A 22,853-nucleotide genomic window follows, 5' to 3' on the forward strand; every position below is an offset into this window, starting at 1 on the left:
CACGTGTCGATCCTGGACGTATGTCGGGAGCGAGATGTGACATCACATGTTATAAAATAAGTGGAGAGACACATAAAAATATATCATTTTCTCACTTTTGTTATGACATATGAAATAACGCTTGAATAACCCATACTTGAAAAAATCTCTTCTAAGTAGGACATGCCTCACATCCTCACAGATAACGTGAGGAGCATGCATTGGCAATGACTGAAGAGTTAGTCGGGGGTTTGGAAGATTCGAAGTATGACATTGATAGGCTCCCACTTCCGGTCCAATCAGACTTTTATTTTCTTCCATGATTGAAAACCTCATGCAAAATACCAAGAAGAAATTATATGTTCATGGAAGACTAAAAGTCTCTCATAAAACGATAATAGTATGGATGACTTAGGGTTGGTTTGATATTGCTGTGCTTTGGAAAAAAACTGCTGTGAGAATAAGCGGCTGTGCTGTGAGAATAAGTGGCTGTGAAATAAATCAGCAGAGTGTTTGGTAAACTTTTTTGTAAAAGCGCTTTTGGAAAAAAAAGCAGTCTGATAGTGGGTCTTTTCATTAAAGGAGCATTGTAGCTCCGTGTGCTTTGAAAAAAAACCAGTTTTCCAAAGCTGCAAATAGTAGCTTCAGCTTTTTCCTTTGATTTCAGCTTATTCTCACAGCAGCTTAAAAAATAAGCTTTTTTTTTTCAGTTTACCAAACACCTAAAACCCTCACAACTTTTTTTCATGGGTGTTTTTTTTTAAGCACCTCACTCCCAAACCTGGCTTTACTGGGCCTCCAGAAACCTTTACCTAGCAATAACATTTAGCTACTAAGGTTGCGTTTGGGACAGCTTAAATTTTTTTAAAAGCTGGGATGAAAAAAGTTGGGGTCCTTTTAGTGTTTGGTAAACACACTAAACCCAGCTTTTTTTCACCGTTGAGGATGAAGAAAAACCAAAATCCTGAAGCAGCAAATCATAGCTTTGAAAAAACTGCTTTTTTTTCAAAACATGCGGAGCTACAGTGCAATGTTAATGAAACTTTCTAAATTCCAATAACATCCTCGTTAGTTTTACAAAATTACAATCCTTGTCCCTAAAACAACTGGAAGGATCTCTTTCCTATTCGCTCGTTCTCCCCCCGCATCAGATCCCTAGGACCGCCGTCATCCCTCCCACTCCCGCTCGACACCGACCACCACTGCACCAACGATTATCCCTCTCCTCCTTTCAAATCCTACACACGATCAAATGCGATGATTAAATAGTAAAATAAACTTAAAAAATAACCCAGAAATTAATTTAATTGACGGAAATGCTTAGGGTGATAAAAGGACCGATGATTTCTCCGGCAGGAATGATGATTCTCATCCGCAAGGAATTCACTAAATTAACACCCAATAAATTAATAAGATGCCAACCAATCTTATTTGCACGACACAAAGAAATTCATCAAATTCAATAACAAAACCCTAATTTAAAACCCAAAAAACAAACCATGTATTTATTTAATTTTATACCTCAACAAATTTGTCCGTCCTCGAAGGTGTGGTCAGAGACGTTGACACTCGAAGATCCGGTGAAGTTGAGATGAGGGAGGATGAGCAGCGGAGAAAATGAGGGAGAGGAGAGAGTGTGAATGTAAGAGAGATTATAAAGAAAAATAAATAAATTATTATAACATTTAATATTATACCCTGTTAGTCATTTAACATCTACACAACAGTTTTATATAAAAGTTACCAAACACTTGAATACTGCTTTTTTGTTAAAGCACTTTAAAAAAAAAAGTTTACCAAATACTTAACTGATTTATTTTACAGCTATTTATTCTCACAGTACAACAGAAGCAGTTTTTTTAAAAAGCACATCAATACCAAACTAGTATCTACAATGATGATGATAAAAGGTAAATATCAAAAGTTAATTTGATGGTTGTTGATAATGTCAGATTTTTTTTCTTCTTTCTCTAACCCTTTTTTTGTTTGTTATATATGATATTTGTATGACCTATTTTTAAAAAGAAATCACTTAAAATAAAATTTCAAGATCTATAATTAGTGTATTAATGAGACCCGCACAATCAACAACAAAGCATTTTCCCACTAAGTGGAGTCAGCTATATGAATCCTAAAACGCCATTGCGCTCGGTTCTGTGTCATGTTTTCCGTTAGATCCAAGTACTCTAAGTGTTTTCTTAGAGTCTTTTCCAATGTCTTCTTAGGTCTTCCTCTACCCCTTCCGCCCTAGACCTCTGTTAATGAGATCCCGCACAATAAAATAATTATAAAACTATTTGACATCACATTTTCTTATATGTCAAATTTGACATCTAAAAATTCATTATGTCAATTCACATAGAATTGACATATAGGTTAGAGTTTATTCCTATCTTCAAATGTGATTACATGGCATTCTGCTTATGATTTCACATCTCCTTTGGAGATAGTCTAAAACACGTTTAGATAAAGGGCTAGCTTAGCTAATAGCTACAGGATGGAAGGAGCCAAACTTTATATCTTTAGTGCTTAAAGAAAATCGAGGTATCTGTGTAGAATTATCAGAGAGACAAGCCATACGGCCCACTTCCAACAACACCGATATTGTCCCCAACTTGGTAATTACCACCTGCACAATCCGTCAGGTGTGGGGTTTTATCACAAAAAGCCTCAGTGTTAGTTAGAGTGAGATTATGATATTTAAACTATTACTTATCTTTTACTACGACCGATGTGGGATTCAACACGCCCCCTCACGTAAGACCCAATTAGTGGGTCACATGTGGGAGATCCACACATAGGCAACCACGTGGAGCCAAGGGGACTCACCCTACACGCAGGGCCAAGGGACCCACTATCATCATGCGGGGCCAAGGGGACCCACCCATCACGTGGCAATACAGTAAGGGCCCGCTCCCTGACTCTGATACCATGTAGAATTATTAGAGAGACAGGCCATACGGCCCACTTCCAACAACACCGATATTGTCCCCAACTTGGTAATTACCACATGCACAATCCGTCAGGTGTGAGGTTTTATTACAAAAGGTCTCGGTGTTAGTTAGAGTGGGGTTAGAATATTTAAACTATTACTTATCTTTTACTACGACCGATGTGGGATTCAACAATCTGGGCCCTGGAGAATTGACAGGGCGAATTGCTAGCTTTCGTATACGAAATATCCACCCTAGTCACTATGGACGCGTTTGCCCTATTGACACGTCTGAATGAATCAAACTTTGGACTTATTAGATCCTTAACAATTCATGCGAAGATTGGTTATTGGGGGTCTCTAGAAAGTCCATTTTATGAAATTTCTGAGAGATCAGCTTTAGCTAATAGCTATGGGACTGAAGGAGCCAAAGATTATATCTCTGGTAATTAAAATGGTTCACAAGGCCTGCGGTATTTACATGATTCCTTTCTTTCTATTTCTATTCTTCTCGTCCAAATTAGTCTTTGCCAATGTTTCTCAAGATCCAGTACACAGTTACTACTAGAAAATGGCTCTATAGGGACATTTTTTTTATACAGGTTATGGTAGTGTGAATACAATGAAGGGTGATGCTAGAGAAACCATCTATTTGAAGAAGGTATCCAACCATCAATCGCCACATCATATGGTCTATAAAATATAGTCAAAAAACATTATGTCCCTAATATTTTTCTACAATGAAAGAATACAATGAAAGATTACGACCCTACTAAATAAAACGGTAACTAATATCGCTAATTAACTGCAACTCTCTGATAACTGAAATATGCCAATAGTGAAATCTTATATATATTGGTGCGCATAAGCATAAGCAAAGCATATTAGCATGCCCATGGTTACTAATCGAACAACGGAAGATGGTATCAGAAGAAGGTATCTGCAGGGAATTATGCATTTCTCCATGCACTGACTTGATCTGAACAAACAATTTGTTCTCTTCCTCATATGCTCTTTGCACTTAAATTTTGATGATTTACATATTTCCATTCTATATGCCTCCGATGCCTAAATCAGAAAAGTAGTAGAGAGAAAAAGAATGTGTCTCGGCATTCTTTAATCTCGATAATCACCGCTTCCAATTATATTGTAACTTTTCATTCAAATTTTCTTCTTTATGCTATATTTTGAAAATTCTTCTACACATGTGGTTTTTTAATTTTTATTCTTCCCTGTGTTGGAATTTACAAATGTACTTGCACTGTGCTATTGAACAAACATTGGAATTATGTCTCTCTGCCTCTCGTCGCTGCAAACCACAGTTACCAGCAAATGTTTCCGTTCTTGTTTCAAGTCTATTTTCAGTCGTTTGCTTTTTTGTTCTTGTCTGGATTTTCTCGTCTTCTGTGGACGTTAAATTAGTTAGATTATCGCTAGTAAACAATAAAAAATTACCACAAATTAAAAATCATCCTCAATTGCATTGCCAATTGCCTCTCTCTTCTCTCCTTCAAAGTCTTGGCTGCATATGGATTTTCCACCAAAGACAAATTGGTGTGCCAAGACTTCCGCGGCTAGCAATCTCCATCATGCATTTATTATCATCTGCTCCTACGCGGCTTCATTAGAATTCGGAAAATTCCATAGAAAAATCTTATTTCCCATTAGTAAAAAAACAAATAAGAAAGCGACTAGAGTGGCACTGACAATTTTGAAGTTTTAATAATAATTTCGTTGTATAGAAAATTTGTAAATAACGACACGACAGTCACATCCAAGTAGAGAATACCAACAAGTGTCGTGTAGGCCATGGTTTGCAAACTTGTTCAACCCGACATATGTATATTTCGTTCCAACAAAATATAAAACATATTTCTACAGTCCATCACAATCAGGTACCAGCTTGTCGCCTATGGACTTGCATACTTGTAAAAGGGGTTGTGAACACAATCCATTCATTTCAGTTACCCTTTTTTCTTGGGATGTGATATCCACACATCCCATTTTACTTCTCACACATTTTTCTAATTTTCGACCGTCGGATCGGATGAATTGAAGAAGATCAACGGACAAAAATTAACAAAGAGTGTGTGATAAGTAAAATATGATATGCGGATAGCACATCCCTTTTTCTTTTCTCCATCACACGACTTTTGTTGCAACTCCCCGATCTACATCGATAATCTATTCCTATAAATTCGGGAATTTAGTAGCTAAACATCATCACCACCAAAGCATAGCAAAGAAAATTGTGTGTAATAATAATGGATACCCACTATCACCTCAGTATTGCTCACTATTTCCTTCTTTTTCTTTTAGCATCTTCCTACATGCAGAGTACTACTAAACTCTGTTTTTAGCCCGTGATGAACTATCAAGCAGTGTGAAAAAAAATTTATGCATCGACGAAGAAAGACAAGCGCTTCTCATCTTTAAACAACATCTTGTAGATCATTCTGGCAGGCTTTCCTCTTGGGTGGGTCACGATTGCTGTCGATGGGTAGGAATTTCATGCAACAACCTCACCAGTCATGTCGTGAAGATGGACCTCCGGAATCCATATCCTCCGTTGATAGACGTCCGGAATCCAGATCCTGTGTTTCCCATTAATGAAGAGTGGACCAAGTCGGCTTATGTAAAGTCTAGCTTGGGAGGTAAGATAAATGCTTCTCTGTTGAGCTTGAAACATTTAAATTACCTGGATCTAAGCTATAACTATTTTGATAGCAATCAAATTCCGAAGTTCTTTGGGGAGCTTAAAAGTTTGCAATATCTCAATCTCTCACACGCATCATTTGGAGGAGAGATTCCCCTTTCTCTTGGTAACCTGTCAAGCCTAAATTTTCTTGATCTCTCGTCAAATTTTGACTTATCTTCTAGAAGTTTGAATTGGCTTTCTCGCCTCTCTTCCATGAAATACCTTGATCTCGGAGGCATTAACCTTAGCGGCACAGGAGTCAATTGGGTGTATGATGTTAATATGCTTCCTTCATTATCAGAGTTACGCTTACCTTTGTGCTTCCAAATTGAAAGCAGTCCAGTACTCTCACTACAGAGCATTAATCTGACATCACTTTTGATCCTTGATTTGTCAGATAATATGTTTACTTCTGCATTTCCCAGCTGGCTTTTTAATCTTACTAGCCTCATAACACTTGATATATCCATCAATAATTTCAACGGTCCTTTTCCAAGTGAATTTGCAAACTTCAAATATCTAGAACACCTTGATTTATCTGAAACAGGCTTAAAAGGTCGAATTCCTAAAGTCATTGGAAATTTATGCAAGCTAAAGTTCTTAAGTCTTTCCGACAACAAGTTTGATGGGGGGATTGAAGAGTTTTGGAGGAGTTTCTCAAATTGTCCAAATAATTCACTAGAGTCACTAGATTTGTCAAATTGTGAGCTGAAAAGCCAACTGCCAGACTCTTTAGGTGTATTAAAATGTTTGCAGAGTCTCAATCTCATGGGTAATAATTTGTGGGGCTCAATTCCAGATTTCATGGGAAACTTTTCATCCTTGAAAATATTGGACCTCTCTGATAATAATATGACGGGCTCCATTCCACAAAGTCTGGGACAACTTTCTCAACTAGTTTCCCTACATCTGGCTGGTAATTCATGGGAAGGCAACCTAACGGAAGCCCATTTCATAAATCTTACCCGATTACAAGACTTTCAATTAGGATGTCAAGTAGGAAACATAGACCGCCCCATGTCCCTCATTTTCGACGTGGCTTATGATTGGGTTCCTCCTTTTCAACTCCACAGAATTGTGATCACAAACTGTTGGGTAGGTCATGGTTTTTGGATCTGGCTTCAATCTCAAACTGAACTAGTTGATATCTTCCTAAATGGTAATGGAATCTCAGATTCCATACCAAAGGAATGGTTGTTGATGATATCATCCCAACTCATCTTTCTGGACTTGTCTAACAACCAATTTCATGGAAACCTTCCCTCACATTTGAAATTTCCAAGTCTAAAATATATTGATTTGAGTAGAAATCAGTTAGAGGGCCTAATTCCACATTGGTGGTCCACTACTATCTCCGTCTTTAATCTTGGAAGCAATCTATTTTCTGGGTCAATTCCCTCCAATATTGGCCTGATGATGCCCAATTTGGGCACTTTAACTCTTTATGAGAATAATTTGAGCGGCACTATTCCTCCATCTGTTTGGAACATGCAACAATTGTTAGTCTTGTCTCTAAGGAGAAATCAATTTTCTGGAGAATTGCCTTGTGCATTGAGTGTGGAGAGCAAACTGGTGTTTCTAGATGTTGGTCTAAACAATCTTTCTGGTAATATTCCCTCTTCATTGGGGGTATTAAGTTCACTGAAATTATTAAAGCTCAACAACAACAATATTGGAGGTGAAATTCCTGATTCCTTGCAAAATTGTTCTAGTTTGATGAGTATTGATCTTGGAGACAACAAGTTATCCGGTAACATACCTCTATGGATAGGAGGATCGCATGTACCCATGTTGTCTAGGCTACTTTTACGGTCCAACTATTTTAGTGGACATATTTCTCAGCAGTTGTGTAATCTTCGGCATCTTCATATCCTCGACCTTAGTTACAACAACCTTTCAGGTATTATTCCCATGTGCTTGGGTGATTTGATTGCATTGGTGAATGGTTCAAATGAAATCACTTTTAGTCCTCTTGAGCAAGCCACACTGACACTAAAAGGATTCAAATATGTGTACAACACGACTCTTGATCTTGTAAAAAGCATTGATCTTTCATTGAATAATTTACAAGGTGAAATCCCTGAAGAAATAAGCAGCCTCATTCTATTGGGAACCTTGAACTTGTCCAGGAATAAATTGACTGGAAACATCCCCTCAAAGATTGGAAACTTGCATTGGCTCGAAACTCTTGATCTCTCCCACAACCACCTCTCGGGACAGATTCCTCAAAGCTTTTCATCTTTAACATCTTTGTCCCACTTGAACTTGTCATGTAACAACTTGTCTGGAAGAATTATTTCGGGAAACCAGCTTCAAACGCTCGATGATTCGTCCATTTATACGGAAAATCCATTACTGTGTGGCGCTCCTCTCTCAACTAAGTGCTCTGGAGATGACACTTTCCCACCTAAGGATGCCGAAGACAAGGATGAAGATGGGAATGACAAGTTGTGGTTCTATGCCACTATGGTACTTGGCTATATCGTGGGCTTTTGGGGTGTTTGCGGCACATTGATCTTAAAGACATCATGGAGGTATGCATATTTTCAATTCTTCGACAACATCAAAGACAAGATAGCACTAGCAATTGCATTGAAAGTGGCTCGTTTCCAAAGAATGTTTTCTAATGATTGTACTGTATATAGGTGATGTTTTTCCCTTTCTACTTTGTGTTTTTGGTAGTTGCAACTTATGTATTCAAGAAACGAAATTCTGTCGTTCAATAAATATTCCCACAAACAATTATGTATTAGGCTGTAATTAATAAAAAGTTCTTGTTTATACTTATCAATTTTGAATGAATAGAATTAGTATTTTTTTTTTGGGTAAAGTACAAAAAATTACCTCAACTATTGGTAATGTCATACCTCATCTTACGAATTTGTGCCAATGCCAGACTTTTGTCAGTTTTTCTGTTACTTTTTCTGTTAAATGTTGACGTGACCAGAAACATGACCCATTTTTATTAAAAAAATAATTAAATATTTTAAAAATTAATTAAAAATTAAAAAAAAAACCAAAAAAAAACCCATCAACCCGTGCCCTCCCCAAAAACCCAGATCCCTTTCTCTGAGTTCTCCCCCACCCAACCCTCTCTCTCCTCTCTCTCTCTCTCTCTTCTTTCTCCCTGCAACCTGCATCCCTAAAATCCCAAAACCCAGAAATCATTCCCACCCGAGTCATCACTGCTGGCGAGCTCTCAATCCTCTAAGCCAACGATCGCCGATTAACCCCAGACCCTTTCGCAACTGCCGCTGGCATCGGAGCTCTCCTTCTGGCACCACAGGTGATTCTGGTTCCCCCACTTCAAATACCATGACAAGTTGAAATTGTGCAGAGGCTTCGCCCTCTCAGAACCCATCGCCATGGACTTCACCTCCACTCTCTCTCCTCATCCGACCCGCATATATACACCATTTATCGGAAACTCAAATCAAAGAGAGCCACTCTCAGATCACAACTCTCTCTCTCTCTGTTTCTCGCGCCTCCTCTGATTTTCTCGGAAAATCTCGGAATTTTCTAGGAAAAAACAGAGAGTTTTTCTATTGGGATTGTTGTTGTTATTGTTTTGTTTTTCTCTTGCAAATCATCGGAGGGGCAGACTTCGGGGGCGAAGAGGAGAAAAGAATGTTGTTGTGGAGGTTGTGGCTAGAGTTAAGGTTTGGGGGCGATTGGGGGTCGTGGCTGTCATCGCTGGAGTCAACGACAGAGGTAGGGTTATCGTCGGTGGGATCGGAGAGGAAGGTTAGGGGGGACGGGTGGGAAGGATTTCTGGGTTTTGGGATTTTAGGGATGCAGGTTGTAGGGAGAAAGAAGAGAGAGAGGCGAGAGAGAGAGGAGAGAGAGGGTTGGGTTTTGGTTTTTTGTTTTTTGTTTTTTAATTTTTAATATTTAATTATTTTTTTAATAAAAAATGGGTCCCGTCTTTGGCCACGTCAGCATTTAACAGAAAAACTAACGAAAGTCTGACATTGACACAAATTCGTAAGATGAGGTATGACATTGTCAATTTTAAAAGATGAGGTATGAAAGTGTCGTGATATCAATAATTGAGTTAGTTTTTTTGTACTTTACATTTTTTTTATATCAAATTAATAGAATTAGGATTCGGGGAGATGAACATGCTAGTGTATGAATCTTTCTTTCCCCCCCCCCCCCCCCCCCCCCCCCCAACCCGGGAGGCTTTGGAAATTTTTTGAACATGCTAGTTTTTTGTACTTGTACCGTTCTGGAAGTCATTCTGCAGTTTGGAATTGGTCTGCAATCTGGAATTTTCTGGGGTGATATTTTCGAATTATGAATGCAATTTGGAATCTATCCACTGTTTTGTTCGGCTTTTTCAAAAGGTAAAACTTACTCATTTAAGTCCTTTCTTTCAATTAATTTAAGTCAACTTTCTGCTCCTACTATTTGGAGAGATATGACTTATGTCAAGATTAGTGAGAGGACCTTTATCAAGATTCAAGACCAAGTAAGCACATTCCGAACAAGCCCCGTCGGTAAACTTTTGTTAAAGAAAGGGACGATGCTGATGAAGACTGAAAATATAATTTTAACGTGCTCGGAACAACAATTAACACTCACATTCACATCCCTCCTGAAGCCCAGTTCCTCTTCAGAACCTCCAACGGCAAAGAAATCAGCGACAACAGTATTTTTGGCCCGTGATATGCGCGCATCTGATAGTTTGGGAGGAAAAGGGGTGCTGCAGCAGAGAAAACAGTATGCCAGCTTCTGCCTAGCAAACTTTAGCTTGTCTAATCTTTACTCCTCAATCCACCTGCTTAGGTAGAGTTACAAAATAAGAAATTATCTGCATTTCCTTGTACAACGAAAGCTAGACGTCCCCCTGAACAACTGCACTCTCCTTGACTTATATTATATCAAGGTCTGGTGGTAACTCCAATAACAAGAAGCTAGATCTCGGTTCGTGAGAGAGTGTACTGTACATACCTGGCAGGATGGTTGAGATCCTTACGGTGTATAGATTGGCAATTGTTGGAATCATCCACTGCCAGCTTTAGGAAATCATCATTTCCGATTTTCAAACAAGTAACACAAGAACAACGCAAGGATGAATAAGTTATATACAATGTGTTGAGGAAAAAATTAGAGTACACAACTCTAACACAAGTATTGGAGAGACAAAACAAGTAAACAAATTACTTGTATTACACACACAAAATATTACAACACTCAAAATTCTCAAAGACACACTTTAGAAGCAATGACACTCTCTCACTTTCTAGAGACAAACTCTAGACCACTCACACTCCTCACTAGGACTACTTGCTTCTCTTCTTGGCTATTTGGTTTGCTCTCTTACTAGTTACTTGATTGGTTGATTGGTTGGTTTCTATTTATAGGGCATGCTTGCCGACTTATATAATCACTAGAATTTTCTAGTGCATTGATCATGCACACACACTTTTCCACCGACATATGGCTTTGCATAATAGTCACATATTTTCCTAGCTTCTAGTATGTTCTACATACCTCTAGCTTATATAATTCTAGACTGGCCAACCTACTTTACATGCTAGAATTGTCTAGCATGTCACCTCCAATATTACATGCTAGAATCTTCTACAACAATTCCATGCATGTTTGAACTACAATAATCTAGTTCCCTTATACTGGCTAATCTTAATGGGCTGGTGTTGATCTTTAACACAATGGTCCGTCAAAATAACTCAGAACAAAACAAATTGCTGTGGAACAAAATACTAGAGGTTTACGAGGTTGCATCTATCACTTCACAAACTGGTGTGTCTGTGATTGCTGATGGTGGAATTTCCAGTTCTGGACACATTGTGAAGGCTTTGGTCCTTGGGGCTTCTACTGTCATGATGGGAAGCTTCTTAGATGGAAGCACTTAGGCTCCCGGGGCTTTTGTGTATCAGGTATGTTTGTGATCTACTCATGTTTTTATTGCTAGAACAGATATACTGCTCTTACCATCAGATATAAAATTTACTTTCACACTTCTTCTCTCTTGTATGAGTGTTTACTTCAATATGTCTTTTCTAGTTCTTTGATGACTTTTTGAGCGATTTAAGGAGTTTATTAGGCAGATTACGAATACTGAATTACAACTGTGGTTGGTAAAGAAACTTACCTAGAAGATGTGTGTTTCAAAGTTTGTTAAGACATCCTGCATTATTTCTCATCCTTTTTGGAATGCATCAATATTGTTCGACAGATCAGTTGTACTTCATTGATGTGTTATGGTTTGCCATCAATCTTTAATGCTTTTACATTATTAGGAATGCCATTCGTATGTCTGCATGGACTCTCTCCTTGATGACCAGAACTTAATAAGTTTGAAGCCTGCATACGGTCAGGACTCGGGGGTTTTGGACTCCTTCGGGCTAGCACAAGTGGGGAGAGTAAATGGCAAAATGGTTAGGATTAAGCTAGGTAAGGGTTCAGATCCCTGAAACTGTGATTGGATTTCATGGATGCATGTCCAAGCTAAACTTACGGGGTACTGTATTGGACATAGTATTTCATTTCTGTGTGTTTCCTTTTTTAATGGTTGTTCTCTTGTTAAGCGATTGATTAAATTTTCATGATTTTGAGCTAAAAGCCAAAGTTCTACATATATGTTTGTATATATTATGCGTAATTGCACTGGATTTCAGAATACTCGTCTTTTACAAGCAACATGCTGTTTGTTATTTCTTTGCCATTGCTGATTAGCTTTCAGCATGCTTAACCTGTATTAAGGAAACAGTGTGATATAGTGATTTCATGTTTTCTATTAGAATGGTCGCCGAGTTAAAAAATATCGAGGCATGGGATCTCTTGATGACACGCCCCGACCCTGATGTCCTCGGGACATCGGAATGGTCACGTGCTGGCCGACACCCGAAGGGTGACGAAAGCCATTTAATTTAAGTAAAAGCTATGAAATAAGCTAAAACGGGCAATAGGAACTAATAACATAATACTAAAGTTCAACTACTAATTAATAAAATTATGGTCATACACATAATCTCAGAGCATACGTCTAAAACATAGTACAAACAGAATTTAAGATAGAGAAGTGCTATAGTACAATAGATGTCGAAGCAAGAGAAATATAGCATTGGATCACTGGTAGGGAAATGCCTCGTAGCTTAAATCGTACTCCTCATTCGTAGGTCCTGAAGGGGGCGCAAAACAAAGGTGAGTGGACCAATTTGATATATATAAAACAGTTATCAACATACTAACCTCCAGGTTTTATGAAAACACATATATAATGGATAAACATAGGTTTTCCGAAACCTAACATGTTATGCAGTAACTTAAATCATAACTTGTATATATAATAATCACTAGTGAATGTCCGATAACCCCTAGGCCCCATGCCGGCTCCCCGTCTCTGAGCAAACAGTCAGAGGAAAATACACTTCAGGTCCCATGTCGGCTCCCCGTCCCTGTGCTAAATAGCTAGAGGAAACACACTCCAGGCCCTATGCCAACACCAAACTGTCGCTCGGGATGGACCGGAATCTATCCCTACGTCCTGTAACGGAAGGACCACTAAGTAAGTACAAAACTATTGAACATATCTATATTGAAAAGCAACTTCATAGTATAAAGTTATCCATCATCTATACTATAAAGAGGTGTTCTAAACATGTTCTAAATATCATATCGTCATCCATCAGATATTCTATAAGAACACGGGTTATAGGAAAAATAATACTAATTCAAAGTAGCCCCAGTAAGCATGTTATCTCACAAAACATTTCATAAAACATAATCATTAAATCATGTTTTTTATGTATGTATTTCTATTATTAAAACATGCTTTTGAAGGGGTCCACTCACCGTACACCGATGGTGAAAAGCTGTACCAAAAAGGTATAACGGAAACACCGTTAATAATTGCACCTATTCATATAAAGGGGTACCCTTTAGTCAAACTCTATTCAAACGATTGAATTGGGAAAACGGACTTAAAAAACGGGTCCAGGACGTCGAAATTAGCCTAGGAGAGGTTCTGGATGAAACCCCGAAAAGTCAACTCAAAACGTCAACGTTGATCGTTGATCGGTCAAAGTCAAAGTCAACGCTGACCATTGACCGAGTCAACGGGGTCAGAGGGGTCAAATGTCAGACTGGGCTTTGGTTTTGGGTTGGGCCGAAAGGGCGGGCCTAAGGGTTTTGGGTTTAAGGGTTAATAGGTTAATAGGTTTGGGAAAGGGCTCAAGCCCCTTAACAGAAAATGCCCCAAAGGCCCTAATTAACTAAATAAAACCTGAAAAGGTTTTGAGTTGAACTAATGGGCTACAAGCCCTAAACATAATGGCCCGAAGGCCTTTGGGTCTAAAACAATTAAACGAAATTGGGTGAGGGTTTTGGGCTTGGCTCACTACGGGCCTAAGGCCCCAATGCCTTGGAACCGGCCTGAAAGGCTTGGCGCACCGGAGGAGAACGCCGGAGCTTCTACAGCTCCGGTCGGCCTGAAACCTAGCTTTTAAGGTCCAATCTAGGTACCAAAACGAAGCACAAGATGAGGGGAGTGATTCTATACCTTTGGTTTGTCGTGAAATGACCTGTGGTGGTCGGAAAACCCCTCGACAACCACACGGCTCGCCGGAGATGGGAGTGTCTACACCCGAGTTCGATTTCGTCTCAAAAACCTTGGAAAAACACGAGATACAACTCAATAAAATCCATCCACGCAACAACTAAACGGAGAGAAAGAAGATCGTGACTTACCTGATTGGAAAAACAGAGAAGCCTCGCCAGAGCTCCTGGGTTTCGCCGAGTTCGCAGAAACGAGAGGGAGAGAGAGAGCAGGACGAGATTGATGATGGTGATGGGTGTCTTCCTCGAGCAGGTGCAATGGTGTGCGTGTGTGTGGGTTCACAATGCAGAGAAGAGAGAGATGAGGGAGTGAGGGTTTCGAGAGAGAATGAATAGACAGAAAGAGGAAGTGAGAGGAGTCTTGGGGTGCTGCCACGTGGCAGTTTGAGGATAAAAAGGAATCCCAAATTTTAGATCCGGAAATAGGACAAAATTGATAGATTCAAAACATTAAGGGGTAATTACACAAATATATTTTTATAAATGGGGGTGGGTGTTACACTTGAAGCAATGACAAAAGGGAGTGATCAGAGGTACTTGGGGGGGATACAGCTAAAGCTAAAAATTGCACAGGGCGTGGTTGGGGCAGTTGCAGACCATTTTGCAGACCTTGTGATTCATGTCATCATTATTGTTCGTGCTTCAAATGAGAATTGATGTTGTAGCCAATGCTTCTTTCGATAACTTACTCTTTCGTAGTCTGTTCTTACTTTATAGGGAAGAAGTCTGTAAACCTCTCAGGGTCTTCCTTCTCTCCACCTCTTAGATAATTTTCCAGCCCCATCCATTACCTCAAGGAAAAGCCCACTCCATGATTACGTACCTTGTTATTGCTTATGGGACCTGAGATGTTATGATGGTTGTATCAAGAACTAACATGGTTTCTCAATCAGTTAGTGTATTTTACTAAATATGCAGGTAAGAACAGGAGCAGCACAAGTAGAAGGTGGAGTTCATGGTCTGGTTTCGTACGAGAAGAAATCATTTTGATGGTTATATCTGGCGACTGCTGTCTCGGGGAATTGGGAACTCTTCCGTGTTCCATTATGCAACCGATATATCGCCAATTTAGCATGAGTAACAGGGATTGAGCCTGTCAAACTGCTACGGGTTTTGCAAGAAGATTGCTGAACAGCGGAAGTTTTGATCTCGGACGGTTCTCTGGCGTTTTGTTGGTTGCCATGACTCATGAGAGGTTTCCATATCTGCCTGCATTTGTTTGACTCTGCACTTTAAGTGTGACATATGACTAGTTAGAACGGGCAAAACATGTTGACAGAGTGATAGCATAACTGACAGAGCGACTTGAGTTTTGGGTTCGCTGAAGATTGAAAGGATGTGGAGGAATTTGGTGGTGAAATTGATCAGGATGAGCAGATAGGGATTTAGGGTTTGGAAGGATTTGGAGAAATCTCACGGTGAGATTTCTTGTCTTGATGGTGTGAACTTTTAGATGAGCTTTTTTGGGTTTCGATTCGAATTGGAGTAAAAAGCAATCGGTGCAGACCGCAGAGGAAGGAGGTGGTGGAGGAGAGAAATCTCGCTAGCACACCACGCATGCAACAGGGCTTTTCGTCTTTTTACTGTAGCATCATGAAATATAGGAAGGAAAAGATCAGGTGAAGAGGAATATTTTCGTCTTTACACCGTGCTTAGAAACAGTGAAGCTGCGGGATTGAAATTGTATAAAAGATTATGTTTGAATGATATAAAAGATTGGGTTGCAAAACGTTAATGCTACATACAAAAGATAAAGTATATAGCAATCTACTTGACAACGTTAAGTAGATTGTTATACAGATGATGTTATTGCTTCCTCTTACACATATGTTGAGTGCAAAACGGCATAACAATGATGATAAAAACATTATTAGCTCTCCCATGGACCAGAACTTAGAGGTCCAAAACTTGAAAACCCCCATTCAAAGAGACAGTGTAGTCTAATTTCTTTTCAATCACAATCCCAATAGAGATAAAACAACGATTAAAGAACAGGCTAAAAATACGATAAAATTCAATTACATTATTCTAAGGATTGAATTGCAAACTACAACATTGCCATGTAACAGGTAGAAAAATTCGTACCCAGTTCATCCAATTCAATTGCAATCAGTTCCACACCAACCCTTCTGAACAACGGTACAGTTGAGTACCTTCAAACCCAATTTTCAAAACAAATAATTCTATTTATGAAAAATTTGAACTCATTTCTGCGACACAAAAATCCAGCACTACTCCTAGCTGATGAAACAAAACAACCTGCAAAGCTTATACTTGATCATATTTCACCAAAAACTTCTCCACAACTGTAAATTTTCCCCCAAGACAAACAGAAACCAGAAACATTCTGTGAAAGTAAAGTAAGCCTGTTGAGGTGTACATGAACACCAAAATAGAAACTGTACCAAGGTCTACCCTATTGTATATGTATGCATAATTCAAGTTCAAACTCTCATGTGGAAAAAAATTGCAAAGAATTGTAATATGAAAATTCAACTAAGTTATGCAAAGCATACCAAACCAATCCCAAGTATCTTGAAACTCAACTTTGCTGATATCATGATATGAAGATGGCATCACTTTGAAACCCTTATCCACACCATAGAGGGGATTAGACTCCATAGAAGAACTTGCGAGCTGCCATTAATACTATATTATATTAGCATATTTCAATCTTTTTACACATAACAACTATTACTAAGAAGATTGAAACATAAACCATAAGATAAAAGGAAAATGCCACTTTTTTTTATTCTAAAAATCCATCAACATGAGCTACTATTGTCAACCTTTAACGCCATAAGATTCATTCTGTCCAACATCTTCCCACGTTTTAGAGAAATTTAATGAAGTTGTATTAAAAAGGAGTTCTCAAATGTACACAATCTTTCACTTTTTTTTCGTTGTTCACAAATATAAGCGAATTTGTTGATAAGCTACAATATATTTTAACCTGCCATTCAAGTTCTTTGGAACATGATACGATGCCTAATGCCTAACACATTGTTCAATATGTTTTTGAAAAAAATGAAAAATACACTCACACATTGACATGCTAAAAAACAACACTAAAGAAAATATATTTCACAGAATTAATTTCTTCCGCTGCTTCTAAATCAGAAGATCAATTTAAGCAACTAAGGATAAAAATTTATTGAAAAAAGTGCAATACAGGAACAAACTTTTTTAGTTCTTGATAAGGAGAAGTTGAGGAACTAAAGCTGCCAAGAAGAAAACATAAGGCAAAAGAGAAAAAGAAGTTGGATACCTGAGATAATCGAAGAAGAACCCTAATTTATTTTTCCACGGAGAGAGTAGTTGACAGTTTCGTGGCAGAGACAAAGAGGGTGCCGTCGAATTCTCATTCCGGTGAACGAATCGCCACTAACTTCTACAATTCCCAAATCAAAAAATTCCAGTAAGGGTATGCCGAAACACAAATCAAAGATTCAATTTCTTTGTGTACCGAATGACACAAAGATTGAGACTTTTTTTTACTTCTAAAATTCTACACACTTTCGAGCCCTAAATTTTCCCGGAAACAAAAGAAAGTGAAAGAAGTTGTACCTGGTTTGAGAGGGCGGACGCTATCGGCAAGTTTGGTGGAGCAGTGATGACGAAGATCTCTGGTGAGAAAGCTAATAAGATGGACGAATCCATTGAACAAAAAAACCACGATTTTTAAAAGTAAAGTCAACAAAAATTTGAACAAAGAAAAAAGAACTCTAAAACCCAACCCGAAACAAATAAGTCGGAGAACTCACCAGGAAACCCAAAGTTTCTGCAGGATTGGTGACTTCCTGAAAATCAAGCTTTTGTAGGTCCCTAAGGCAACAGATCCAACATTCTCAACTTTAGCTATTTCAGCTCATAACAGAAGAAATTATTTAATTTAACTATAATTAACTAACCTGATTTAAGATTAATCGAAAAGCTTGGAAATTTCAGTTTTAAAATTACGTCTCAGGCTGCAAACCGAATAAAAAGCGTAGAATTTTAAAACTGTTCACCTTAAATACAGAGGCCTTCGCATGCTGCAAAGAAATATCATAAACCCAAAAAATCAGATCTCCTGAAACCAAAAACACAACCAAATTAACCACCATCACTCAGAATCCGAACCCACAAACAAAATCCCCAAAATCACAACCAAAAAATTTAAACAAAAAACCCATTTATAAATCCAAATTTACACTCCCAAGTGCAAGAATCTAAGCTCCAATTGTTCTTTCTCAACTTTAGCTATTTCGGCTACATAACATAAAAAAAAAAAATTAATTTAACTATAATTAACTAATCTGATTTCAGATTAATAAAAAAGCTTGGAAATTTAAGCTTTAAAATCACATCTCAGACTGAAGTCGAATCAAAAGCGTAGGGTTTCAAAGCTGCTCACCTTAAATAGAGAGGCATCCGCAAGCTGCAAAGACACATCAGAAACCCGAAAAACCGGATCCCCTAAAACCAAAAACAAAACCAAATTAACCAATTTATTCGAGCATTTAGCGTGCTTGTCGATATTTGAGTATAACTTGTGGATTCCTATTTTCATTTTCCGATTAAACTTCATCGAACATGCGGTGATCTCTATCTTGTTTGTCTAGTAAGTATCAATACGGCTAGGTGTCATGCACCCGCCCACACCCAACCAATACATTTGGACGTTTCCCTCCACATTTACCCACTTCACTCACTAGTCGCAAAAACCCTGAACCCGCCGCCTTCCTCCCCCTCCATCGTAACCACCTCAATGTCCGCCTCAATCTTCGAAGACGGCTTCTCCTCCGAGCGCCTCTTCAACCAGGGCTACTCCTACACCTACGATGACGTCATCTTCCTCCCTCACTATATCGACTTCCCCACCGACTCCGTCCATCCAGCCTCCAACCTCAGCCGCCGCGTCCCTCTCTCGATCCCCTGCGTCTCGTCCCCGATGGACACCGTCACGGAGTCCCACATGGCCATCTCCATGGCCGCACTCGGCGGCATTGGCATCATCCACTCCAACTCGACGTCGTCCGAGCAAGCGCACATGGTCCGGTCCGTCAAGTCCCGCCGGGTCCCGCTTCTTTCCAATCCCGTATTCAAATCCCCAAGCGATCGAATCCAATCCGACGACGTTTTCGACGCTGCCAATCCCTACATCCTGGTTACCGAGAGTGGTGGCCCCAGTTCGAAGCTTTTGGGGTACGTGACTGGTAAGGATTGGGTGAAGTTGGGGGACAAGGAGGTGAAGATATACGATTACATGGTGAACTGTACGGACTTCACGGTGCCGTGGAGTTACGATTTGGGGGCGATTGGGGAGTACATGGAGCAGAAAAAGCGAGATGTGGTGGCGACTGTGAAGGACAATGAGGTTGTGGATGTGGTGGCGAAGGAGGAGGTGGAGAGGATTAAGGGGTACCCCAAATTGGGGGTTGGGACGGTGGGGCCCGACGGGACATGGCGTGTCGGGGCGGCGATCGGGACTAAGGAGTCGGATAAGGAGAGATTGGAGGAGTTGGTGAAGGCAGGGATTGATGTAGTGGTGTTGGATAGCTCTCAGGGGAACTCCATTTATCAGATTGAGATGATAAAGTATGTGAAGAAAATGTACTCGAATTTGGATGTAGTTGGCGGGAATGTGGTGACGGTGAGTCAGGCGCAGAATTTGATTCAGGCTGGTGTTGATGGGTTGAGGGTTGGAATGGGATCTGGCTCAATCTGTACCACTCAAGAGGTCTGCGCCGTCGGACGCGGACAGGTATAAAATGCCTTCTTTTTGTTGACTTGTTTGTTTTTGTGATTGATGCTTTAGGTTATGTTATCATTGGTGGTGTCTAAATTAAGGCTTGTTAGAATGTGGAGAGTGTTGAAAGTTATGATATTTGTAGTGATTGGTTTGATTGGTTAAATTGCTTAAATTCTTAGTGTGTGATAAATGTTTGAGTAAGGATTTGTTTAATCACTGACAGTGTGCCTACTTAACAATCATTGTTTTGATGGGTGCTTTACTCTCTTGTTATCAGATACTTGGAAACATAGAACTTAGAAAACAAAGGTTTTGACTTTACCTTCTGGTATCAACAACCATGTAGTCGATTAACATGGTGTAATTTGTATTAATACATTTCAAAAAGTGGTGTGCCTGTGATTGCTGATGGTGGAATTTCCAATTCTGTATCAGGCAACTGCTGTTTACAAGGTTGCATCTATCGCTTCACAAAGTGGTGTGCCTGTGATTGCTGATGGTGGAATTTCCAATTCTGGACACATTGTGAAGGCCTTGGTCCTAGGGGCTTCTACCGTCATGATGGGAAGCTTCTTAGCTGGGAGCACTGAGGCTCCCGGGGCTTTTGTGTATCAGGTATGTCTGGGATTTACTCATGTTTTTATTGCTAGAACAGAGATACTGCTCATACCATCAGATATAAAATTTACTTTCACACTTCATCTCTCTTGTTTGAGTGTGTACTTCAATATTTCTTTTATGACTTTTTGAGTGGTTTAAGGAGTTTATTGGGCAGATTTACAAATACTGAATTACAGCTCTGGTTGGTAAAGAAACATACCTAGAAGATGTGTGTTTCTTAAGTTTGTTAGACATCCTGAATTATTTCTTATCCTTTTCGGACTGCATCAATATTGTTTGACATATCAGTTATACATTGATGTGTTATGGTTTGCTATCAATCTTTATTGCTTTTACATCATTAAGAATGCCATTTGTTTGTTTGTATGGACTCTCTTCCTGATGACCAGAACTTAATAAGTTTGAAAGCCTACAGACAGTCAGGTGTTTTGGACTCCTTTGGGTTAGCCCAAGTGGTGAGAGTAAGTGACAAAATGAGTTAGGATTAGGCTTGGTAAGGGTCCGTTCCCTGAAACTGTGATTGGATTTTTCACAGATGCATCTCCAAGCTAAACTTATGGGGTCCTGTATTGGACATAGTATTTCATTTCTGTGTGTTTCTTTTTTAAAGGTTATTATCTTGTTAAGCAATTGATTAAATTTTCTTAATTTTGAACTAAAAGCAAAAGTTATATATATATGTGTGTGTGTGTGTGTGTGTGTGTATTGTGCATAATTGCACTGGATTTTCAGCATACTTGTCTTTTACAAGCAACATGATGTTTGTTATTTCTGTGTCATTGTTGATTAGCTTTCAGCATGCTTAACCTGTGCTAAGGAAACATGTGATATAGTGATTTCATGTTTTCTATTAGAATGGTCGCCGAGTCAAAAAATATCGAGGCATGGGATCTCTTGAAGCAATGACAAAAGGGAGTGATCAGAGGTACTTGGGGGATACAGCTAAACTGAAAATTGCACAGGGGGTGGTTGGGGCAGTTGCAGACAAAGGTTCTGTTTTGAAGTTCATACCATACACAATGCAAGCTGTAAAACAAGGCTTCCAAGATCTTGGTGCTTCCTCACTGGTGTCTGCTCATGACCTCTTAAAATCAAGCATTTTAAGGCTAGAGGTAAGTAGACCATTTTGCATACGTTGTTATTCATGTCATCGTTATGAAGGATATCATTGTAGTTCTGTGCCTTAAATTAGAATTGATGTTTTAGATGTTTTAGCCAATGCTTCTTTAGATAACTTACTCTTTCGTAGACCGTTGCATTATCTGTTGTATTCTGGTTCGTCACTCTCAAGTTAAAGCTTACTGAAACAAGTGGGGAAGAAATCCCGTAATCTAGAGTACTGGTATTGGGTGTACACTACTTTACTTACAGAGAAGAAGCCTGTTGCCTCTCAGGATCTTCCCTCTCCCCACTTCTCAGATAGTTTTCCAGCCCCATCTATTACCTAAGGGAAAAGCCCACTCAATGATTACCTTGTAAATGCTTCTGGGACCTGAGATGTGACGACGGTCGTATGAAGAACTAATATGGTTTCTCAATCAGTTGACAATGTATTGACTATATATGCAGGTAAGAACAGGAGCAGCACAAGTAGAAGGTGGAGTTCATGGTCTGGTTTCGTACGAGAAGAAATCGTTTTGATGGTTATATCTTTTCAGCTTTTCTCATTCCTGCTGGTGACTGCTGTCTCGGGGAATTGGGAACTCTACCAGCTTTTCCATTCTGCAACCAATATCGCCAATTTAGCATGAGTAAAAACTGTGCGACTCGAAATTAGTACATGATATTAATCTTTGAACTCTTTTAAGTGTTTTGTAGTTAATTGAGTATTTCACGTGTCATAAAATCAGTGGAGTACAAAAAAAATAAAAATATTATTTCCTCCGCTTATACGATAACATATAGATTACCGTTTGAATAGCTGGTACTTTGACAAATAATGTGTGAAGCATGCATTAGTAATGAGTTGTTGAGGGTTTGGAAGATTCAAAGTATGACATTGACATGCTCCTTAATGAGACTTTTTTTCTTCGATGCTTAATTACATAATACATTGACAGGTAGTGATCACTTTGGAATGGACATTTCGAAATTGAAAACCTCATACATATATAATAATATGATGAAATTTGGTTTTGCCATAATTTCATCAAAACATGATTTACAGTTGTATTATCTCCAAGTTATGTTTATGGAAGACTAAAGTTTGTCATAAAATGATAAGGGTAGTATGGATGACTTAATGGGCATGCAGAAACCTTGACCAATGACCTAGAAATAATTTTGAGATTAATTTGCCAATACTG

General features: G+C 39.0%; 3 protein-coding genes and 2 long non-coding RNA genes across 9 annotated transcripts in view; 3 read left to right on the plus strand and 2 right to left on the minus strand.

Moving 5' to 3' along the window:
* LOC103435364 (inosine-5'-monophosphate dehydrogenase 2-like) overlaps positions 1–15,921 on the plus strand; it is a 45,810-nt gene extending 29,889 nt beyond the window's left edge. Inside the window, exon 4 of the mRNA XM_029102868.2 lies at positions 15,111–15,921. Coding sequence (XP_028958701.1) covers positions 15,111–15,182 — 72 coding nt within the window. The 3' untranslated portion in view covers positions 15,183–15,921. The remainder of the gene's footprint in view (positions 1–15,110) is intronic.
* Positions 5,116–8,396, plus strand: LOC114824961 (receptor-like protein EIX2). 2 transcript variants are annotated; one of them, XM_029102865.2, is made up of 2 exons: positions 5,144–5,565; positions 5,639–8,396. In XM_029102865.2, the coding sequence occupies exon 2, from the start codon at positions 5,823–5,825 to the stop codon at positions 8,256–8,258; it is 2,436 nt and encodes an 811-aa protein (XP_028958698.1). In that variant the 5' UTR covers positions 5,144–5,565; positions 5,639–5,822; the 3' UTR covers positions 8,259–8,396. The 2 variants fall into 2 exon arrangements, with proteins under 2 accessions (XP_028958697.1, XP_028958698.1); XM_029102864.2 differs by having other exon boundaries at positions 5,116–8,396.
* LOC139195767 (uncharacterized) lies at positions 10,090–12,271 on the minus strand. The gene is made up of 2 exons (XR_011580706.1): positions 10,563–12,271; positions 10,090–10,389 (listed from the first exon to the last, which is right to left on the minus strand). It is a non-coding gene; the product is annotated as an uncharacterized lncRNA (long non-coding RNA).
* On the minus strand, positions 15,294–18,729 carry LOC103427935 (uncharacterized). 4 transcript variants are annotated; one of them, XR_011580705.1, is made up of 6 exons: positions 18,589–18,729; positions 18,203–18,264; positions 17,957–18,017; positions 17,760–17,830; positions 17,461–17,583; positions 15,294–15,417 (listed from the first exon to the last, which is right to left on the minus strand). It is a non-coding gene; the product is annotated as an uncharacterized lncRNA (long non-coding RNA). The 4 variants fall into 4 exon arrangements; XR_528400.4 differs by lacking the exon at positions 15,294–15,417 and adding an exon at positions 16,177–16,829; XR_003773606.2 differs by lacking the exon at positions 15,294–15,417 and adding an exon at positions 16,453–16,829 and having other exon boundaries at positions 18,203–18,443; positions 18,589–18,725.
* Positions 18,730–18,816: 87 nt separating this feature from the next.
* On the plus strand, positions 18,817–22,445 carry LOC103435530 (inosine-5'-monophosphate dehydrogenase 2-like). The gene is made up of 4 exons (XM_029102866.2): positions 18,817–19,938; positions 20,362–20,541; positions 21,402–21,659; positions 22,117–22,445. The coding sequence occupies exons 1-4, from the start codon at positions 18,943–18,945 to the stop codon at positions 22,186–22,188; spliced, it is 1,506 nt and encodes a 501-aa protein (XP_028958699.1). The 5' UTR covers positions 18,817–18,942; the 3' UTR covers positions 22,189–22,445.
* Positions 22,446–22,853: the final 408 nt, after the last annotated feature.

The sequence above is a fragment of the Malus domestica genome, chromosome 05 (assembly GCF_042453785.1).
Source record: "Malus domestica chromosome 05, GDT2T_hap1".
NCBI classification, from domain to species: domain Eukaryota; kingdom Viridiplantae; phylum Streptophyta; class Magnoliopsida; order Rosales; family Rosaceae; genus Malus; species Malus domestica.